Here is a 16,451-nt window from a genome sequence, read left to right as displayed (position 1 = left end):
ACAGATATGTCCTCCAAATTTGTCTTTACATATACATGGACATCTATAAAAGTCTATTCCTGATAAAAAGTTTGTCCTCTTCTACATAAACATATTGCTTTCATCACTTCTAAAAATAATTTGGAATTTTCCAAACATTTACATCACATTCTGAAAAGCTAAATATAGGTCACATTCTGGAAAACTGTGAGAAGCTAATTATAGATCTAGAAATATCTATTTATAGATAACACAGAAAACATGTAGAAATAAGTTTCAGTTTCACCATCAGAGCTAGTATAAAGGATTTCTCAGTAAGAGGTGGCGTCAGTGTTATAGTAGGTTTGAGTGGATGAAGACGTCAACTGCTGAGACAAATCTTCAGAGTCATTCCAGAAAGTATTGGGGTGCAATCCAAAAACCATTGTGATACTATATCTACGGAATATATAGCGGTGACGTCCGGAAAGTATTGTGGTACTGTAACTGCGGTTTATCAACATCGGAACATCTCATTGACAAGCTAATTATTTCTCTTTGACAAAGACATAGGTACAGGTAAGTATTTTTTTCTTTATAAGATGACACAATACAACACCATTGTGAGTAATAAGCATTTTGTTTTTTTCTGTTATAATTGCATTTCGTAAAATAGTTCTTGCTATGAGGTCTTCTTTAGTTTAGCTTTTATTTTTGGCAAAAATTTAAAATTCACACAGATCTAATATTACAGTGGCTACTACAATTTTATACACAAAAGTTATAGCTAAATATGTTAGATAACAGTTTTAGCTTCAACTAATGAAGCTAGGGTGAAATGCATGCAAGCAAAATCAATTTTTAGGAAAACCGAAAGTGAAAGTGAAACTGAAAGTTTCACAGATCTGTTTAGATCGGCAGTTTAGAACAGATTAAGGGAGGCTACTCCAACTACATACAACTGTCAAATTAATGTATAGTTATTTTACAGAAAATTTCAACGGAATTCCAGCAGTAATTCCAGTAGAATTCCAGTTTCTAGTGTCAAGGGATTTCTCATTAGAATTTCCACTGGAATTTCCAGTTTCAGTGGCTGAAAATTCCAATACATCTTAAATTATCAGAGGAAAACCCAAAATTCCAATGAAATTCCACAGGAAAACTAAATTCCAGTGAAATTTTGTGGGGACATGTAGATCAAGATATTTGGAGCTTAATCTTGAAAATCACAACGTATCCTCTCAAAAAACATCATTCCTAATAAATAATGATAGGGTGCTTCGCTTTGTAAATGTTTTGATTTTTATTTTGTACTTTTTCAGATTTGGATTACAATCCGCCATAAAGAACAAGATATAAACTGCAGAATTTCACCACCATTGGAAATTATCGTGATTGCAAGATGGCAGTTCTGGAGTTCTTATTTGCTGTAAACCTTTTAGATTTGATCTCTGATTGGTTAATTTATACAGGAGAGTTGTTAGTTAAGGATGGCTTGGTGTTCGGTCCTTATGACCGCCACATTGTTGAAGCTACGTTGGTTTTCTGTGTTATAGCCACAGTCACATTTGTGCTGGAATTCATTCTTGACTATTACAAATACAAGAAAAAGAGTGAAAGAGTTGAACTTGTTATGGAAATCTTCGCTGTTATCACACTTCTGCTAGAAGATCTTCCACTCAGTGGGATCAACCTCCACATCGTGCTTTGCCGACAAAGGACGACAAATATTTTCCAGATCATTAAGGCTTCAACCGCTATCCTCGAAGCTTTGGTGAAGCTAAGCATTATGGGTATTAAAATATGCAGAAACAGTTGTACACTAATAAAGAAAATCACTGAGGCTAAAAAGATCCGAGTGGTATTAAGTGTAATAATCCTATTTCTCCTAGCAATTAATCTGATCCTGTCCATAATTCTGTTATCTGAGACGAAGTTTGATAGTCTGCGTCTCGATGAAGAAGTAAAAAACGGTTACCTGCAAGACGTTGGCATCTTCATGACAGTCCCAAACATAGCAGACAACGAGTGGATTCGGTTGACCGACCTAAAAAACATTACACAGCTATCTTCTCCAACACAGGGTCTGTTTCTGAGTGTTATGGTCACCGCAGCACCTCTTCAATATATCTGGATACGGAAACACTACCCGGGGCCACCAGAGTCTCTATCCTGTTACCATGGAAACTCCTCATCAGTCATCCGTCTTCCTCCTAATGACTGTTCTAATATCCTCCCAACAACCGAAACTACGACTGTGTCGATGCGATTCACATATATTCATCCCAGCACCTACCAGCCAATGGGAGACATCCACTATAACCTGGAGGTGCGTCGGGAATTCCACCAAATTTTGACAAATGAAACCATGTCATTGAAATATTTCAAGGTCAGACCAGCAGTAAGGAGTGACCTAGCCCTGACCACTAAAGAAAATGACGATCATTATCGGTTCTACAGAGAAGACAGTGATCTATTGTCGACACACGAAGTGTGGAAGACAGGAACGTCGCGATGTGGAAACACCGGACGTGAGTCCCCTAAACTAGACTCAGATCTGTTTGTAAGATGTGTTTTCTGATTCCAGCAGCTTTGTTCAAAATAGTTAAGATACATTTACAAATGTGGTTTTCAGATCATTCTATCTTACAAAATGAATTCCTAGAGGTTTAGAACCAGATTCTAAATCAGTCACATGACTAAGGGTTAATCCCTGGGTCATGTGACTGAATCCCACTTCAGTCTGTAGCTCCTAACTGATCCTATTAGGGCTTAAAAAGGCGACCAGGTAGATGTTAAAAGCTACCCATGAGTAGATATCTTGTTGAGAGACTGAAGTTTCATCTATTTAAGCTTTAGAATCCTTTTCTTTCGATGGATTGTGAGTTAAACAAGTTGTCAAGAGTTCCAGGGTTTCAACCACAGCTTGTAGAGATATTATTTATAGCATTTATTCTCTGATACAATAACAGATGCAGATAAACTAGATAAGAGTAAATAACAGCTATAATGATAAAATTCTATTGTTATTGTTTCTACTATTTATATTTCATTATTTTTATAACAGATTTATTTCATCACATTTCTAAATTATTGCAATTACAAAATGTATTATTAATATTAAAGATGCTCCACCGCCGACAGAGCATAAATGATATTCATCATTTGAACAATTATTAGTATTAAATCATGTGTATATATGTCTAATTAACACAAAAATAATATAAAATAATCTATTTCGCCTTTGGTGCATGTGCAATCAGTACTTCATTTCATATAGGATATAGTGCCACGGAATTTTTTCGGGATGCAATTAATTGTTTTTCATATTTTTAAATTAAAGCTCAAACTTTTCAATGGTGGTAATGGTGTAAAGTAAGTAACTTTTGTAACTGAAGAAAAATACGAAATTGTCTGCTCCTGTTTTTGATAGTGAAAAAAATCCATTTGTCAGAGGTGCAGCATCTTTAACAATGTGCCAATCAATTTCTTACTCATTGTTTTGTTTTTAATTTAATAATTGTTGTATTTCAATGAATAAAAAGAAATCAAACTTTAAAGTTTTCAAAACCACTTCATCATATGATACATATATCATACAAAAGTTTTTTCATACTGATTCAGCATGCTATGTTATGTGTGTTAGTAGTTGTTTATTTATTTTTTGTGAGCATAAGTAATCCACGTGTATTGTCATATTATTTTATGTCCCATGTGTTTGTAAATGTGTTGTTATATGCAATAAAAGTTTAAAAAAAAAAAAATTGATATGTAAATTATAAAAAAGCAGGCATTAATGATCAAATTATATTGATGTATGTTGTGCAACAGTTATTTTTATTTATTTAAGCATTATATCTTTTGGGTTCATGAAGTGTCAAGGACATTCGTTTTCATAGAAATGAAAACAATTGTTAGTAATTTTTTATAATGCTTATAAGATAAAAATGGGGTATTAATTACGCATTCATTTGCATGCTTTTTCTCACTTTTACAATAAAACAAATTGAGTTGTGGCCCATTGATATCTTTGCCAATATAAGTTTAGCTGGCCAATGACTGTGCCACTTTTAAAATTCCCCGCGAAAATATTCTTCATGTATGACATCATAAACTTAATGTACAATTCTGTCAGTCTATGTAAAAATAAACTCAAACTTCAAAGCACTAGAAAGAAGTGTCATTTTTAACCAATAGAAATGAGTGTAACATTTTAATATAAATTATATTTTTGTAATACTCTATTTTCTTATATTTCTAAAGGAGTAGATATGATAGGACCAGTATTTGGCCTTAATTTTTCAGGCCGAAAAAAATTAACTCTGATCCCCATCAATTTCATATCAATAAATACTCTCATACTTGCCATTCATTAAAACATAATTTTTTGTAACCATGTACACGATGTGTCCCACCTATGACGTCATCAAATTGATGACTTTCCTCTTCTCGCCAAATTTTGCTAGAAATTCATCATCTTTAGGTTAGAAAAGGCTTGAAATGGATTTGGCCGCCACCTTGGAGCAACTTTACATTTTGCATGGATATGCGTAAATACACGATACACAACGTGTGAAAATCTGTTTCTGCTACAGGAAGGCGGCCACATTCATTTTTAGAGAAAACCACTCAAAAAGTATGATTTTTCCAAGGATTTTTGTGAAAAATGGCGGGAAACTGCATGTTGATGACGTCATAGTGAACATAATTGGCACATGCAGGATATTTTCGAGATGTAATGTGTTAGCAAATGTATTCAGCTGTTATATGGCAAAATATGTTGTTCTTCACTAGAGAATTAATTTTGAGGCCATATTCGAGTCTTAACATACCTTCTCCTTTATGCAATTACAAAATTCAATGTATTGTATTGTTAATGTAATTAATTAATTATGTGCCAATGATTTTTTTTTATTTATTGTTTTTTCTTCAAATTGAGAATGAACATGTAATTATTTTGAATAAATTAATGTGATGATGAAGATATCTACTGTGCTGTGTTGTTTGACTTTACGAATGCCAGACATCACCATTTGTCCACTCATCCTACAAAATGTGTTAATAGACAAGTCATTCTGATTTTGTTTATGAGACACAGAAACTTTCCTGTGCACTGTATACTAATTTTTACAAATGGTTTATTTTTTAGATATTCACCTCTTCACTAAAATCTACAAATTCTAAAACACCTGCGAAATAATGAGAAAATCATTGACATGCTTACAAACAATATACAGTTTGTAGGTCATAGGATTCTAGGAAACGATGAACCACAAAAATTAAATCCCCACAACTATCAATGGGGACAACCTACGTCACCGGAAGTGGTATCGGACACACAAAAACAATGAAAAAACGCCCGCTTCAAGATATAAATCGGCTGAAATTATGACATAAAAGCAATGCATCTTCTAAATCTATCGTGCGTCAAAGACAGTGTATTATTAGAGATTCTATGAAGCTATTAAATATCGTCAAACTAGCTCAGATAATGCAAACACCTCAACACAATATTTTTCGACAGCAGGGATATCGGTCACATTTTATTCAATAAAACGTTAAAAGTTGTAAATAAATAAAAATTTGCTGTCACAAAACCGTCCCGTTTACTAATATGTAATATATGACTGTTGAAAGAAAATATTTCATTCATTACATCTGCTAGTGGACAAACATAGACGGTGCTTAATTAGAAATTATGAAAGTGATATCGGTCACACTTAGAACTTTAGGGGTAACGGTCACATCCAAAGTTACGAAAACTGAATATTACAGCATTGTACATGTAGTCGTTATTTACGCATTCATGCAACTCCAATGGATACCCCGCCAAAATACTTTTATTTAATTGATTTTTCTAACCAACCATCAGCAAATGGTTGGCAAGCTATAAAAATAGCCTTCCCCTCATTGCTCGCCATCCGTCCGTCTTTTATATCTGTTATTTCTCTGAAAGTACTGGAGGGGTTTCATAATCCAGTTATGTATAACAGATTTCGGAATCAATCCGAAATCGATTTATTTCAATACCGCTACATGTATTTGCCAGAGAGTATAAAGGCTCTTTTTTAAATTTCATGTTTAGAAAGTCATCTTTCTTGATTCTAATAGATGGACTTGTTGCTATGGTTCAAATTCAACTTAAGCTTAATACTTAATGAACCTTTCTGGAATTTTATAAGTACTACATAGATATCTCTCTCTCTTATTGTGCATAATGGACCAATGGGAAAACGCGGTAGTCGATAACTTGAAGCTCGTTACCATGTAAACATACAATTATCAAATAACTTGTTCGATATAGATATTTTGATAATCATTTTTAACATAGGATTGTATTTATTAATGCTCATTTTTGAGACAGGTAAGATTACAAAATAATGAATATTTGGCTATCTTGAAATTATTTGACGACCATGATGCTTTAAAGCATTCATATACATATAATTACTTTTTCACTGCAACCCTTATATGTATACTTACCAACGCATTTGATTTGCTTTATTAATTTGTTTGCATATGATCATTTGTGCTATGTCATGGCGCGGCGTCCGTCGTCCGTCGTCCGTCGTCCGTCCGTCCTCCGTCCGTCAACATTTCCTTTAAATCGCTACTAGTCATAGAGTTCTGCATGGATTGTGACCAAATTTGGCCACAAACATCCTTGGGGGAAGGGGAACAGAACTTCTATAAATGTTGGCTCTGACCCCCCGGGGGCAGGAGGGGTGGAGCCCAATAGGGGAAATAGAGGTAAATCCTATAAATCGCTACTTGTCCTAGAGTTCTGCATGGATTGTGACCAAATTTGGCCACAAACATCCATGGGGGAAGGGGAACAGAACTTCTATAAATGTTGGCTCTGACCCCCTGGGGGCAGGATGGGTAGGGCCCAGTAGGTGAATTAGAGGTAAATATTCGAATTCCTTCAGAAAAGAAACAATGAACCTGTATTTAGAACATTACTTGGCATTACAAACCAGGTGAGCGATACAGGCCCTCTGGGCCTCTTGTTAAGATATATTTTAAGTACATTGTCAATCGTTACTGTGTGTTAAATCTATGGAGAAATTATTAGTGAACTGACATGCAGAACTGTACTAACGCTATCAGCTAAACAGCTAAAAACCCTCAGTGATCCTGTCTATCATGTATTCACATATTTCTCTAGCTTATCGATCAGTGTGTTTTTCCTTTTGTTTACATCGGATGCCTTTACATCTTTAAGTTTTATGTAGTTTCTTGTATATTGTCACTGCGAAGTTTTTAGATTATAATTACTTTAACACAGAAACGTACTTCAAAAGAGTACAATGGTACTCCATGGAGATGTAGTTTGTCTGCTTGGTAAGGGTTGCCTCAGTTCTACTTTGCTTCAGCAAACATTCCACGCAAAGACAATGCAAGAACAAAGGGTGTGTACAAATACATGTATAGACAAAAACGAAACAATATACAGTGTACGAATAACCAAAGTATTCAGAAAAAAAATAGTTACGATAATAGTTAATGATGTATCATGTATCTCGGTAGTATTTCCTCTTTACCTGAATGATTAGTTAGGGAAAACAACGCTGCAATATTTCAGCAATCTTTACGAAGCGACAAACCATTTCAAAATCTTGACATATTTTCGGTGAATAAAATGTGACCAATAGCCACGCAGTGGAAAAAAAGACGGACGAATGGAGAGCAATAGACGAAAAGCGATTTCAATAGCTCGCTTTACCATTTGCTGATAGGGGGTTAAAATATCGTCTACCAAGATCAAATAAATTCAACAAAAGTATTTTGGCGTCTTATCCACAGTTTTCGTAACTTTGGATGTGACCGTTACCCCTAAAGTTCTAAGTGTGACCGATATCACTTTCATAATTTCTAATTAAGCATCGTATATGATTCTCCACTATCAGATGTAATGAATGAAATATTTTCTTTCAACAGTTATATAATACATATCAGTAAACGGGACAGTTTTGTGGCAGCAAAATTTATTTATTTGCAATTTATAACGTTTTAGTGATTAAAATGTGACCGATATCCCTGCTGTCGAAAAATATTGTGTCGAGGTGTTTGCATAATCTGAGCTAGTTTGACGATATCTAATAATTTCCCAGAGTCTCTAACAATACACTGTCTTTGACGCACGATAGATTTAGAAGATGCATTGCTTTTATGTCATAATTTCAGCTGATTTTCATCTTGAAGCGGGCGTTTTTCCATTGTTTTTGTGTGCCCGATATCACTTCCGGTGACGTAGGTTGTCCCCATTGAACTATGCCTTGTATAGAAAACCACAAAATACATTAATTAACCCTGCAAATTTAAAGCACTCCAGTACTGTATTGGGCTCCTTATCAAATTGACAGAATTTACCCTAATGCAAAATTTGCACAATACTACTGCATGACCTATGAACTTTAGACCAGGGTCATACAATTACCATTTCATAGTTTGTAGGATTGGAAATTATAACCTGGATAAAAATCATTTAGAAGGATAGTATAAGCCAACCTATATCCACGACAACATATTTTTGTGTTTTCATGTCTGAAGAATTCTACAAGATGATTCAGTTTGTAATTTTAAAACATTATGATTCTAATGTGCCTATCATACTCGACCCAATAAGCGCCCATGTCTCTATAAGCGCCCCTCAACCTTTGAGGCCTCAATTTCAATTGTCCGGGCATAAATAAAGACCAAAACTATCAAAACTACAAAACTACTAAGTTTGCAATAATTTCATCTTATTAAGCACATTTTCATTTTTCAATATTAAGCACATTTTCATTTTTTCAATTTTTTAAAAGCCCTGAGAATCATAATGTTTTAAAATTATTGGGTTGAATACGGTATATTCTTGAAACCTTTTTAATGGCGTTACACATTTTTTATTTTTTCCAACTGCCATGAAATATGCAAAATTTCCTGGTTAATGGATCAGATATTAGTGCAATCTAAAAGAACTAAAACTTATACATTATATCTCTTTAATGGACAAGACAGGTAAAATAAGGATTGTCCGGGGTTATTTAAGGACAAGCCAACTAGGGTTAGGTGTTGGAAAGCTGGAGTACCCGGAGAAAAACCACCAACCTGCAGCCAGCAATTCCTACAAATGGGATTCAAACGTCCCGTACAGAGGTGGAAGGCCTGTGGTATTTTATGTCAGGACATCTTTATCACTCGGACTCTTGGCCCTTATGATAAGGAAAAATGTTCTGAGTGTGCATGTGGTGGCTTCAGAAAATGTGGTCCGTTATCAAAAATACATTAATGTACACTAATACCTGTTCTACAATCATGCTAGTCTATAAGTACTGTCAATACACACAAGAATTAAGTGACGACTTGAGGTGTCTGATCATCAAACAGAAACACGATCTCCCATCAATATCCCACACGATCAAACAATTTTATCACTTTAAGCAAATAAATGTGACAAACACAACACCATGTCAAACACAGCATCTCCAGTCGGAAGAGAGTGTGTGGGATATGCTAAAGCAGGAGCCAAAACCAATGGAGTGGTCAACTATCCAAAAGCAGTCCACACTCAATGTTGCTTAACTACGACCAACAGACACAGACACTCATCCATACAGACATAATAGCTAACTTTTAGTCAATGTGGCTGAAATACTCGTATCCATATATGGTCACATTGTATGGTCAAGGAGATAGGACAACAAGAATGGCAACATATTCCGAACCTGTAGAATCTAATTACATGTATACAAATAACAGAAAGGACTGTAGATAAGAACTTAAGCATAACAGAAATCAATGGCTAATCTGTACAGCTTGGAGATATAGGAATGCCAATATCAAAACCTGGGTGGTGTTTGATACAGATAGTAAATACATTGTGTATTTCTTTTAGATGTTTAAATCTGTGTTCTATGATTTATATACTGAATGGCCTGTAATTTTCACGAGATTGATATTTTCACAGTTTCGTGGGATATTGCCATGTTCACAAAAAATTGATAGAGTGAAAAAAATGAATTTTTTTTGCATCAACAACCATGCTTTCTAGTATTATCATTATCAGTGTATAATGATAGTCCAACATGTGTGGCAATTCTATTGTTACGGGAATAGCCGCTGGCATAGCAATGTGGGGTCATGACCCCACTTTTGGTGGGAACATATGAATGACTCGATTCCAATCAGCTGTTCAATCGAATTCGTTGACGATGACAGGAGAGAAAAAATTTGAGGTATTTTAATAAAAAATATGCAACTGTCGCAAGAATGAAAAATATTCAATTACGTGAAAAACTGTAAATATAATGAATAGAATTTTATTTTGTTGAGGTTATGGGGGGTATCATGATAATAGAGCCCGTGTAAATATTGTGTAACCCGGCTTCGCCGTGGTTACACGATTTACATATGCTCCATTATCATTATACAAAATGTACCCTCATAAACTCAACAAAATAAAAATATATTCCTTAAATACCCTTTAACAAAATTTTATAACCGCTGAAATTTTTTTTGTTTCTGGTCCAAATTGTGAAAATTTGGACCAGAAAAAACAACTGACAATACGATTCCATGCAATCTACAACAGAACCATCTATATCAATATTCATTTAAATCAGAGATTTTTGAAATTTGGACCCATTTAGAGGTCAAGATTGCCATCTTGAGTTCCCTGAAAACATACCATTAGCTATTATTACCTTGTGCAATTTGAGTTTTTTTTTATTATGGAAACCAAAAGAGAACAAACAAATATTGTGATTACTTTAGGGCTTTAAAGCAGGCCATAATTAATGCTTAAAAAGAATTTAATGTTATAGAAAAATGGTAAAAATTTTCTGACGAGCCTCAATCAGGAATGGAACCCTCAGCTTATGACGATAAACCAATGGCTATACCAACTAAGCAGAAGAAGCATGCTCCTTCAGCTGAGTGAGAGAATTTTATTGGTTTAATGTCCTATTAACACCCAAGGTTTGTTGGTGGAGGAAAGCCGGAGTACCCGGAGAAAAACCACCGGCCAGCGGTCAGTACCTATCAACTGCCCCACATGGGATTTGAACTCGCAACCAAGAGGTGGAGGGCTTGTGGTAATATGTCGAGACATCTTAACCACTCGGCCATTGCGATCCCTCTGAGCTGAGCTCTGAGTGAGAGAGATCGTATTTAACACTATGTACAAGACATACCGACCTGCACCTTTTACACTAAGTAAGACACACCGACCTGCACCTTTTACACTCACTAAGTAAGACATACCGACCTGCACCTTTTACACTAAGTAAGACACACCGACCTGCACCTTTTACAATAAGTGACAAACCAATGGCTCTACCAACTGACCCAAGGAGGCATGCTCCGTCAGCTGAGCGACAACGACCATTTCAACACTATGTCCAAGCCACAATGACCTGTTCTTTTTAAATAAATTGTTAAATCAAATCACCATAAGTCTTATCCACTACGTCAAACAGACTCGACACAACATTAGGTACAAGCTTATCATACAATAAACGCGAGTTTCAGTAATGTTCCAAGTGTGGGTACGTCGGGACCCTGGCTAGGTGAGATAGTGTCGTCAGTGACAACAATCTCTACCTTTGGTAATCACCGGCCAGTGTCACATCTGATTATAAACAGCCTCTGGAAATATACCTGGAGTTTACCTGTTCGTCAGGTAGGTGATCATAACATTATTATTATCTTTTGCTTTTTGAGTTTTTTCAAAAAAATGGAATCCAATATATTTCTTTTAATTTACATGTACAAATGTGCAAAAGACAAATTAATTTTAGCATCTGTCTCAAAAAATGTTTTTCATCCATAAAACACTGAATTTCTTTTTTTTAGGCTTATAGTCAGGTTAATTAGGTCATTAATTAATTATAGTCAGGTTAATGTTTTTTCAATTTAAAACTTATAGGTAACTATTTTGATAGAATCTAACCTAATAAAACCAGCTAGTCTGCATCCATTCACTAATATATAGCTAGCTAGCCTGAGATGACAAATTTCCTTTTCATAAATATAATCAACTGCTTAAATAACTATCACTTCGTTTGAAAATAGTAAATGTAATCATACAATATCATTTTCAGTACCACCATATGAACAAGATCAAAGATTACAAATATAGCACCAACATGTGTTTTCTGAACATGTAAGAAAGATTATTTTCAATTTTATTTTAATTATAGATAAATAAATTGTGTTTTCGCCCAATTATGGAGTTGTTTCCCCTTGTTCTGCAGGCAAGCACATTAGAGAGTATCCCATGTATTTATGCAGGATTCCAAAGCGTCACATTTTTTTCTTAGCAATTTAAATGTTATGAACTATAGCAGTACATATCATTTTATGGTAAAATGGGGTCAACTGTTCAGTTTAGCAAAATTATCGATTGTTACATAACACTTTATCTCAGAAGATTTTTTCTTAAAAAATCAAATAATATTTGTGATAAGCTTGTTTTAACCCTATCATGGGCTAAGCTTTATTTATATCTATATATAGTGTGGGTTATCATCTAGGACCTGGTCCGATCTGATAGAACTGACATGGATTAGCTACAAATATTATTAGCTCCTGACGACACGCATTACAAATCGTACAACAAAGGAACAACTTTTCTGATAAGGTTTTCAGATAATATTGATACATGTTAAACCACAACATTGAAAAGCAGGTAGGTTTTCACAAAGTTTCACCTTTCATTTACCTGTAGCAAAATCAAAATTCACTTTCAATTAGAAACTGAAATGTCCTGAGAGGCATATATTTAATGTCTTGGTTAAATTGACCTACTTAAAGAGATACTATCTGTACAAGGCCTTTCTTTTATATGCAATTCCAAGTTTAGGTCAAATTGACCTAGATTTTTGAATCTTTTCTTTCATGTTATTTTAAGGTCAAAGTATAGGTCACAGTGACCTACTTGCATAATAACAAAGGCAATTACTTTCCAGCCTCTATGAAAATTTGATCTAATATTATGTCATTCCAGTGACAGTAAGTGTAAAATATATATATAAACAGTGAACCCTCAATAACCCAAACATTTGCATTCCCAGCCGAAACAGTCCGCACTGCAAATTTTTTAGACTGCAGGATTCTGTTCATTTAGTAAATAACCCAATATGTACCCTAACATTTCCGGCCATAATGTGAATTTTCGAGCCAATGTACATCCGAATGAATGTTGGTTCAATGTATGCCTTAATATAAACTTATTATAATATATTTATTATGATTGATTAATATTTAACCTTTCATCTCCCGTAGTCGAGACAGTGGTGATTGTCCTGTAGTCGACATGAAGAGCAAGGTGGAGGATATGGAATTAGAGAGTACTCCACCACAGGGACACAGCGTATCCTCAGGTCAAAACGGCAAAAATACTGAAGGTACTAAATTATCATCGCTTGTTAAAAACACAGAGGACTCCAAAGTGAAGGACAAGAAAGATAAAGATTTGGAAAAGGCAAGGAAGTCACCCGCCATTTCATCAGAAGATGTGTCTAAGGCCTCAAGTAAGGCTGAGCATGATCCAAATATAATTGATGAAATCACAAAATTAGGACACTGTGCCAGATTAAGAAACAATTTCTGTTTCAAAACCGTAGTGTTTACAGCGGTTATGGCCCTGAACGCAGTCGACATGATCGCTGATTGGTTACTATTCCGAGACGTGTTTGAGACACAGGAAGGTCTTGTTTACGGACCTCCGGACAAAGCCATCACCTACTCCCTATTGACATTCTCTATCCTCGGAACCCTGACGTTTCTATTTGAGGTGGCGAATCTTTGGTGGGAGATCTATCGCCAGAATCCATGGATCAACTCTGATTTCGCATCAGCAATAGTGATCTGGATTGAGGATATTCCGCAAATTATCATCAACCTTTTCATTGCACTGTGTCGTGAAGAGGCCATCAGTTACTTCCAGCTGGTGAAAGCGTCCGTCATCATCGCAAGTGTCATCATCAGAATCATTGTCAGTCTCGTACAGTACTGTAGTAAAAAGAACCTCGCAGAACTAAAGGAGCATACAAAAACATCTTGTCGTCATGTGACATATCGGTTCATGATCATGATTGGATTGATTGGAATATTCTCCTGCTCAATTGCGGTTTTCTTTCTTACTCAGTTTGAGAGAACTGAAGATGGCAAAATAAAATTTAATCTGCCAAAGACTGCATTTGAAGGACTGTATGATGAGGAGCGCTACTTTAAGAACGTCAGTATGTACTTCCATCATCCTCTTATAGACTTTGGTAACGGTAACCTTGACGACGATGATGTGAACTGGATCAGACTCATCAGTCTGTATGACGTCAGGGAGAAAAACAAAGAGGTATTCAAGCTTGAATATGACCAGACTAAAACAAAAATTGTGATATGGCAGACAAACTCTGGTGGTACATTAGTCATCAATGACTGTTACACCTTAGATAGAACAGCAAAAACTGTCACACGGGGTTCTTCGTGCGCCTCACATATCAGTGGGCAAAAATCGGCTTTTATTTTCGAATTTGAATTCATCAAGAAGAAGATACCAAATTTGATATTTGGGGATGTAAGATTTAACATAATTGTAAAAGAGAATGGTCTCTGTCATCCTCCGTCGACATCCTTAGTAACCAAACTTCGGGACCGTAGAGACAAATCGACCAATCAAATACACCCAGTTATTCACTATTATCGTACGAACAATGTTAACGAGGACCATCATTTACTGTGGACAAGTGCGACCAATGGGGCCCGGTTTTACAGGAACAAGGCGGACCTAATAGATATCGCGACTGTGTGGAGGACAGGGTTTGCTTACTGTGATAGTACCGGCAGTCTGGCCCCGCATCTGTATACAGGAATTAGTGTTAACTGCAATGCTTAAAGTGACAATCCCATGATTTAGCCCTGCACATGTATACAGTGATTATTGTAATGATTTCATAGTAGAGATAGGTCCTAAACATGTATTCAGTGATTATTGTGTCAACTGCAACACAAAAAGTGATATTACTGACAAATCTTGCCCTGAAATTGTATTTATAGGAGGGGCGCGCAACTCTGCGAATGATTTCCAATAGTCTTATTATTCTCGAGAGTCAATGTTGTAACTGATCTTACATGACAAAGTCACACGTGTAAGATTCTGTTTATCACATATTTTAAGGTTATGATTTTAGTGATCTTACAATAAATGTCTACATGTTATGGTGAATCTACATAGTACACAAAAACAAATGTCTCATGTCATACAGCTATCTAGAACGTATTTACGTACCCGGCCTAATATACCTTTCGGCAGGGTACGAAATGGTCCCTATATGTCGTAGTGGAGCACTGCCTCAGAAAATCACTTGGGCACAATTTTCTATACTTTGTTGTAGGTTTCCAATTATTTTATGTGTATACATACATTTATATAATACTTTTGTCCAAAACAAACATAACGACCATTCTTAATATCTATCATACAGCTCACAAAAGGTCAAATTCACAATTTGTAGACTTGTCATATAATTTTCCTTCGCAAAAGACCATCATGTGTAAAAATAAAGTCTTGCTGTGAATTTTATATTTTATACGGCTCAGTAGTATTGCCTAGTAGATAAGTAATATATAACAAAAAGGATAAAATGCATACAGACATTTTAATATTGATTTACATGATCATTACTTCGCTCCATTAGCAGTAATAGGCACCAATTGTAGCTCTAAAGACGACACCATTATCTGTCTAAAAGTCTTTTGAGCTACAATATTGCAGCTAACAGTTATCATGATGTTCTCATGAAAGCATTAAGATATAATGATGTCCTAATATTGTGTAATTGATGCCGTCCTGAAAGTATTACTAAATAGATAAATCAAAATACAAATAAAAAGTAAAATTAAATTTGTTTGGAGATCATGTTTTTTATAGTTATTTTCATCGGTGAAATTTTTTTTGTGATTTTCATGAACATTTCCAGTAATTACAGTGGACATAATATTTCAAAATCAGCTAAAAGTGTCTATATAATGTATTTCATTAAAGTGAATAGTTGGGAAAAGAAAACCAGGCTAAATGCATTCATTAGCCTTCCAAAAGTCCTTACATATATCAAAATGATGGTCAATTTCTGTTTTGAGCACTGAAATTATGGAAAAGACCCATGTAAAGGACCTACTCCTTTAACCCAGTTCTAAAAAAAATTTGCCTAAATCTTGAAAGCGAGGCTGCGTGGAAATTTCAACACGGACATAGACAGCCAGGAGGACATTTTAGGATTCCTATAAATATAAATTCGCTTCTTCACATTCAGAGCAATTTTAGTGGGACATTTTATTTTACTATTTTATGAGAAATTATATTGAATATTTTAATATTATTTTTAACGTCTTTCGCCTGCCTTTACCCGAATATTATCTAATATTACCTCCCCTAGCACTGCAGAAGCTACTTCATTTCCTGGTATTAACAAGTAAGCAAAACCTATCTTTTTACGCATAAACAC

General features: G+C 35.1%; 3 protein-coding genes across 3 annotated transcripts in view; 2 read left to right on the top strand and 1 right to left on the bottom strand.

Moving 5' to 3' along the window:
• LOC138331424 (notchless protein homolog 1-like) overlaps positions 1–16,451 on the bottom strand; it is an 88,862-nt gene that overhangs the window by 64,164 nt on the left and 8,247 nt on the right. The gene's annotated exons all lie outside the window — the stretch shown is intronic.
• On the top strand, positions 213–4,944 carry LOC138331425 (uncharacterized). The gene is made up of 2 exons (XM_069279029.1): positions 213–537; positions 1,281–4,944. Exon 2 carries the CDS (start codon positions 1,361–1,363, stop codon positions 2,537–2,539), a length of 1,179 nt encoding a protein of 392 aa, XP_069135130.1. The 5' UTR covers positions 213–537; positions 1,281–1,360; the 3' UTR covers positions 2,540–4,944.
• LOC138331419 (uncharacterized) lies at positions 11,252–15,860 on the top strand. The gene is made up of 2 exons (XM_069279021.1): positions 11,252–11,626; positions 13,231–15,860. The coding sequence occupies exon 2, from the start codon at positions 13,262–13,264 to the stop codon at positions 14,840–14,842; it is 1,581 nt and encodes a 526-aa protein (XP_069135122.1). The 5' UTR covers positions 11,252–11,626; positions 13,231–13,261; the 3' UTR covers positions 14,843–15,860.

The sequence above is a fragment of the Argopecten irradians genome, chromosome 9 (assembly GCF_041381155.1).
Source record: "Argopecten irradians isolate NY chromosome 9, Ai_NY, whole genome shotgun sequence".
NCBI classification, from domain to species: Eukaryota; Metazoa; Mollusca; class Bivalvia; order Pectinida; family Pectinidae; genus Argopecten; species Argopecten irradians.
Note: the sequence above shows the minus strand (reverse complement) of the source record. Positions and strands in the feature narration are given on the sequence as shown.

What these genes read in the sequence shown, in the direction of transcription:
- LOC138331419 (XM_069279021.1), top strand. Translation starts at nt 13,262, where the DNA reads ATGAAGAGCAAGGTGGAGGATATGGAATTAGAGAGTACTCCACCACAG.
- LOC138331425 (XM_069279029.1), top strand. Translation starts at nt 1,361, where the DNA reads ATGGCAGTTCTGGAGTTCTTATTTGCTGTAAACCTTTTAGATTTGATC.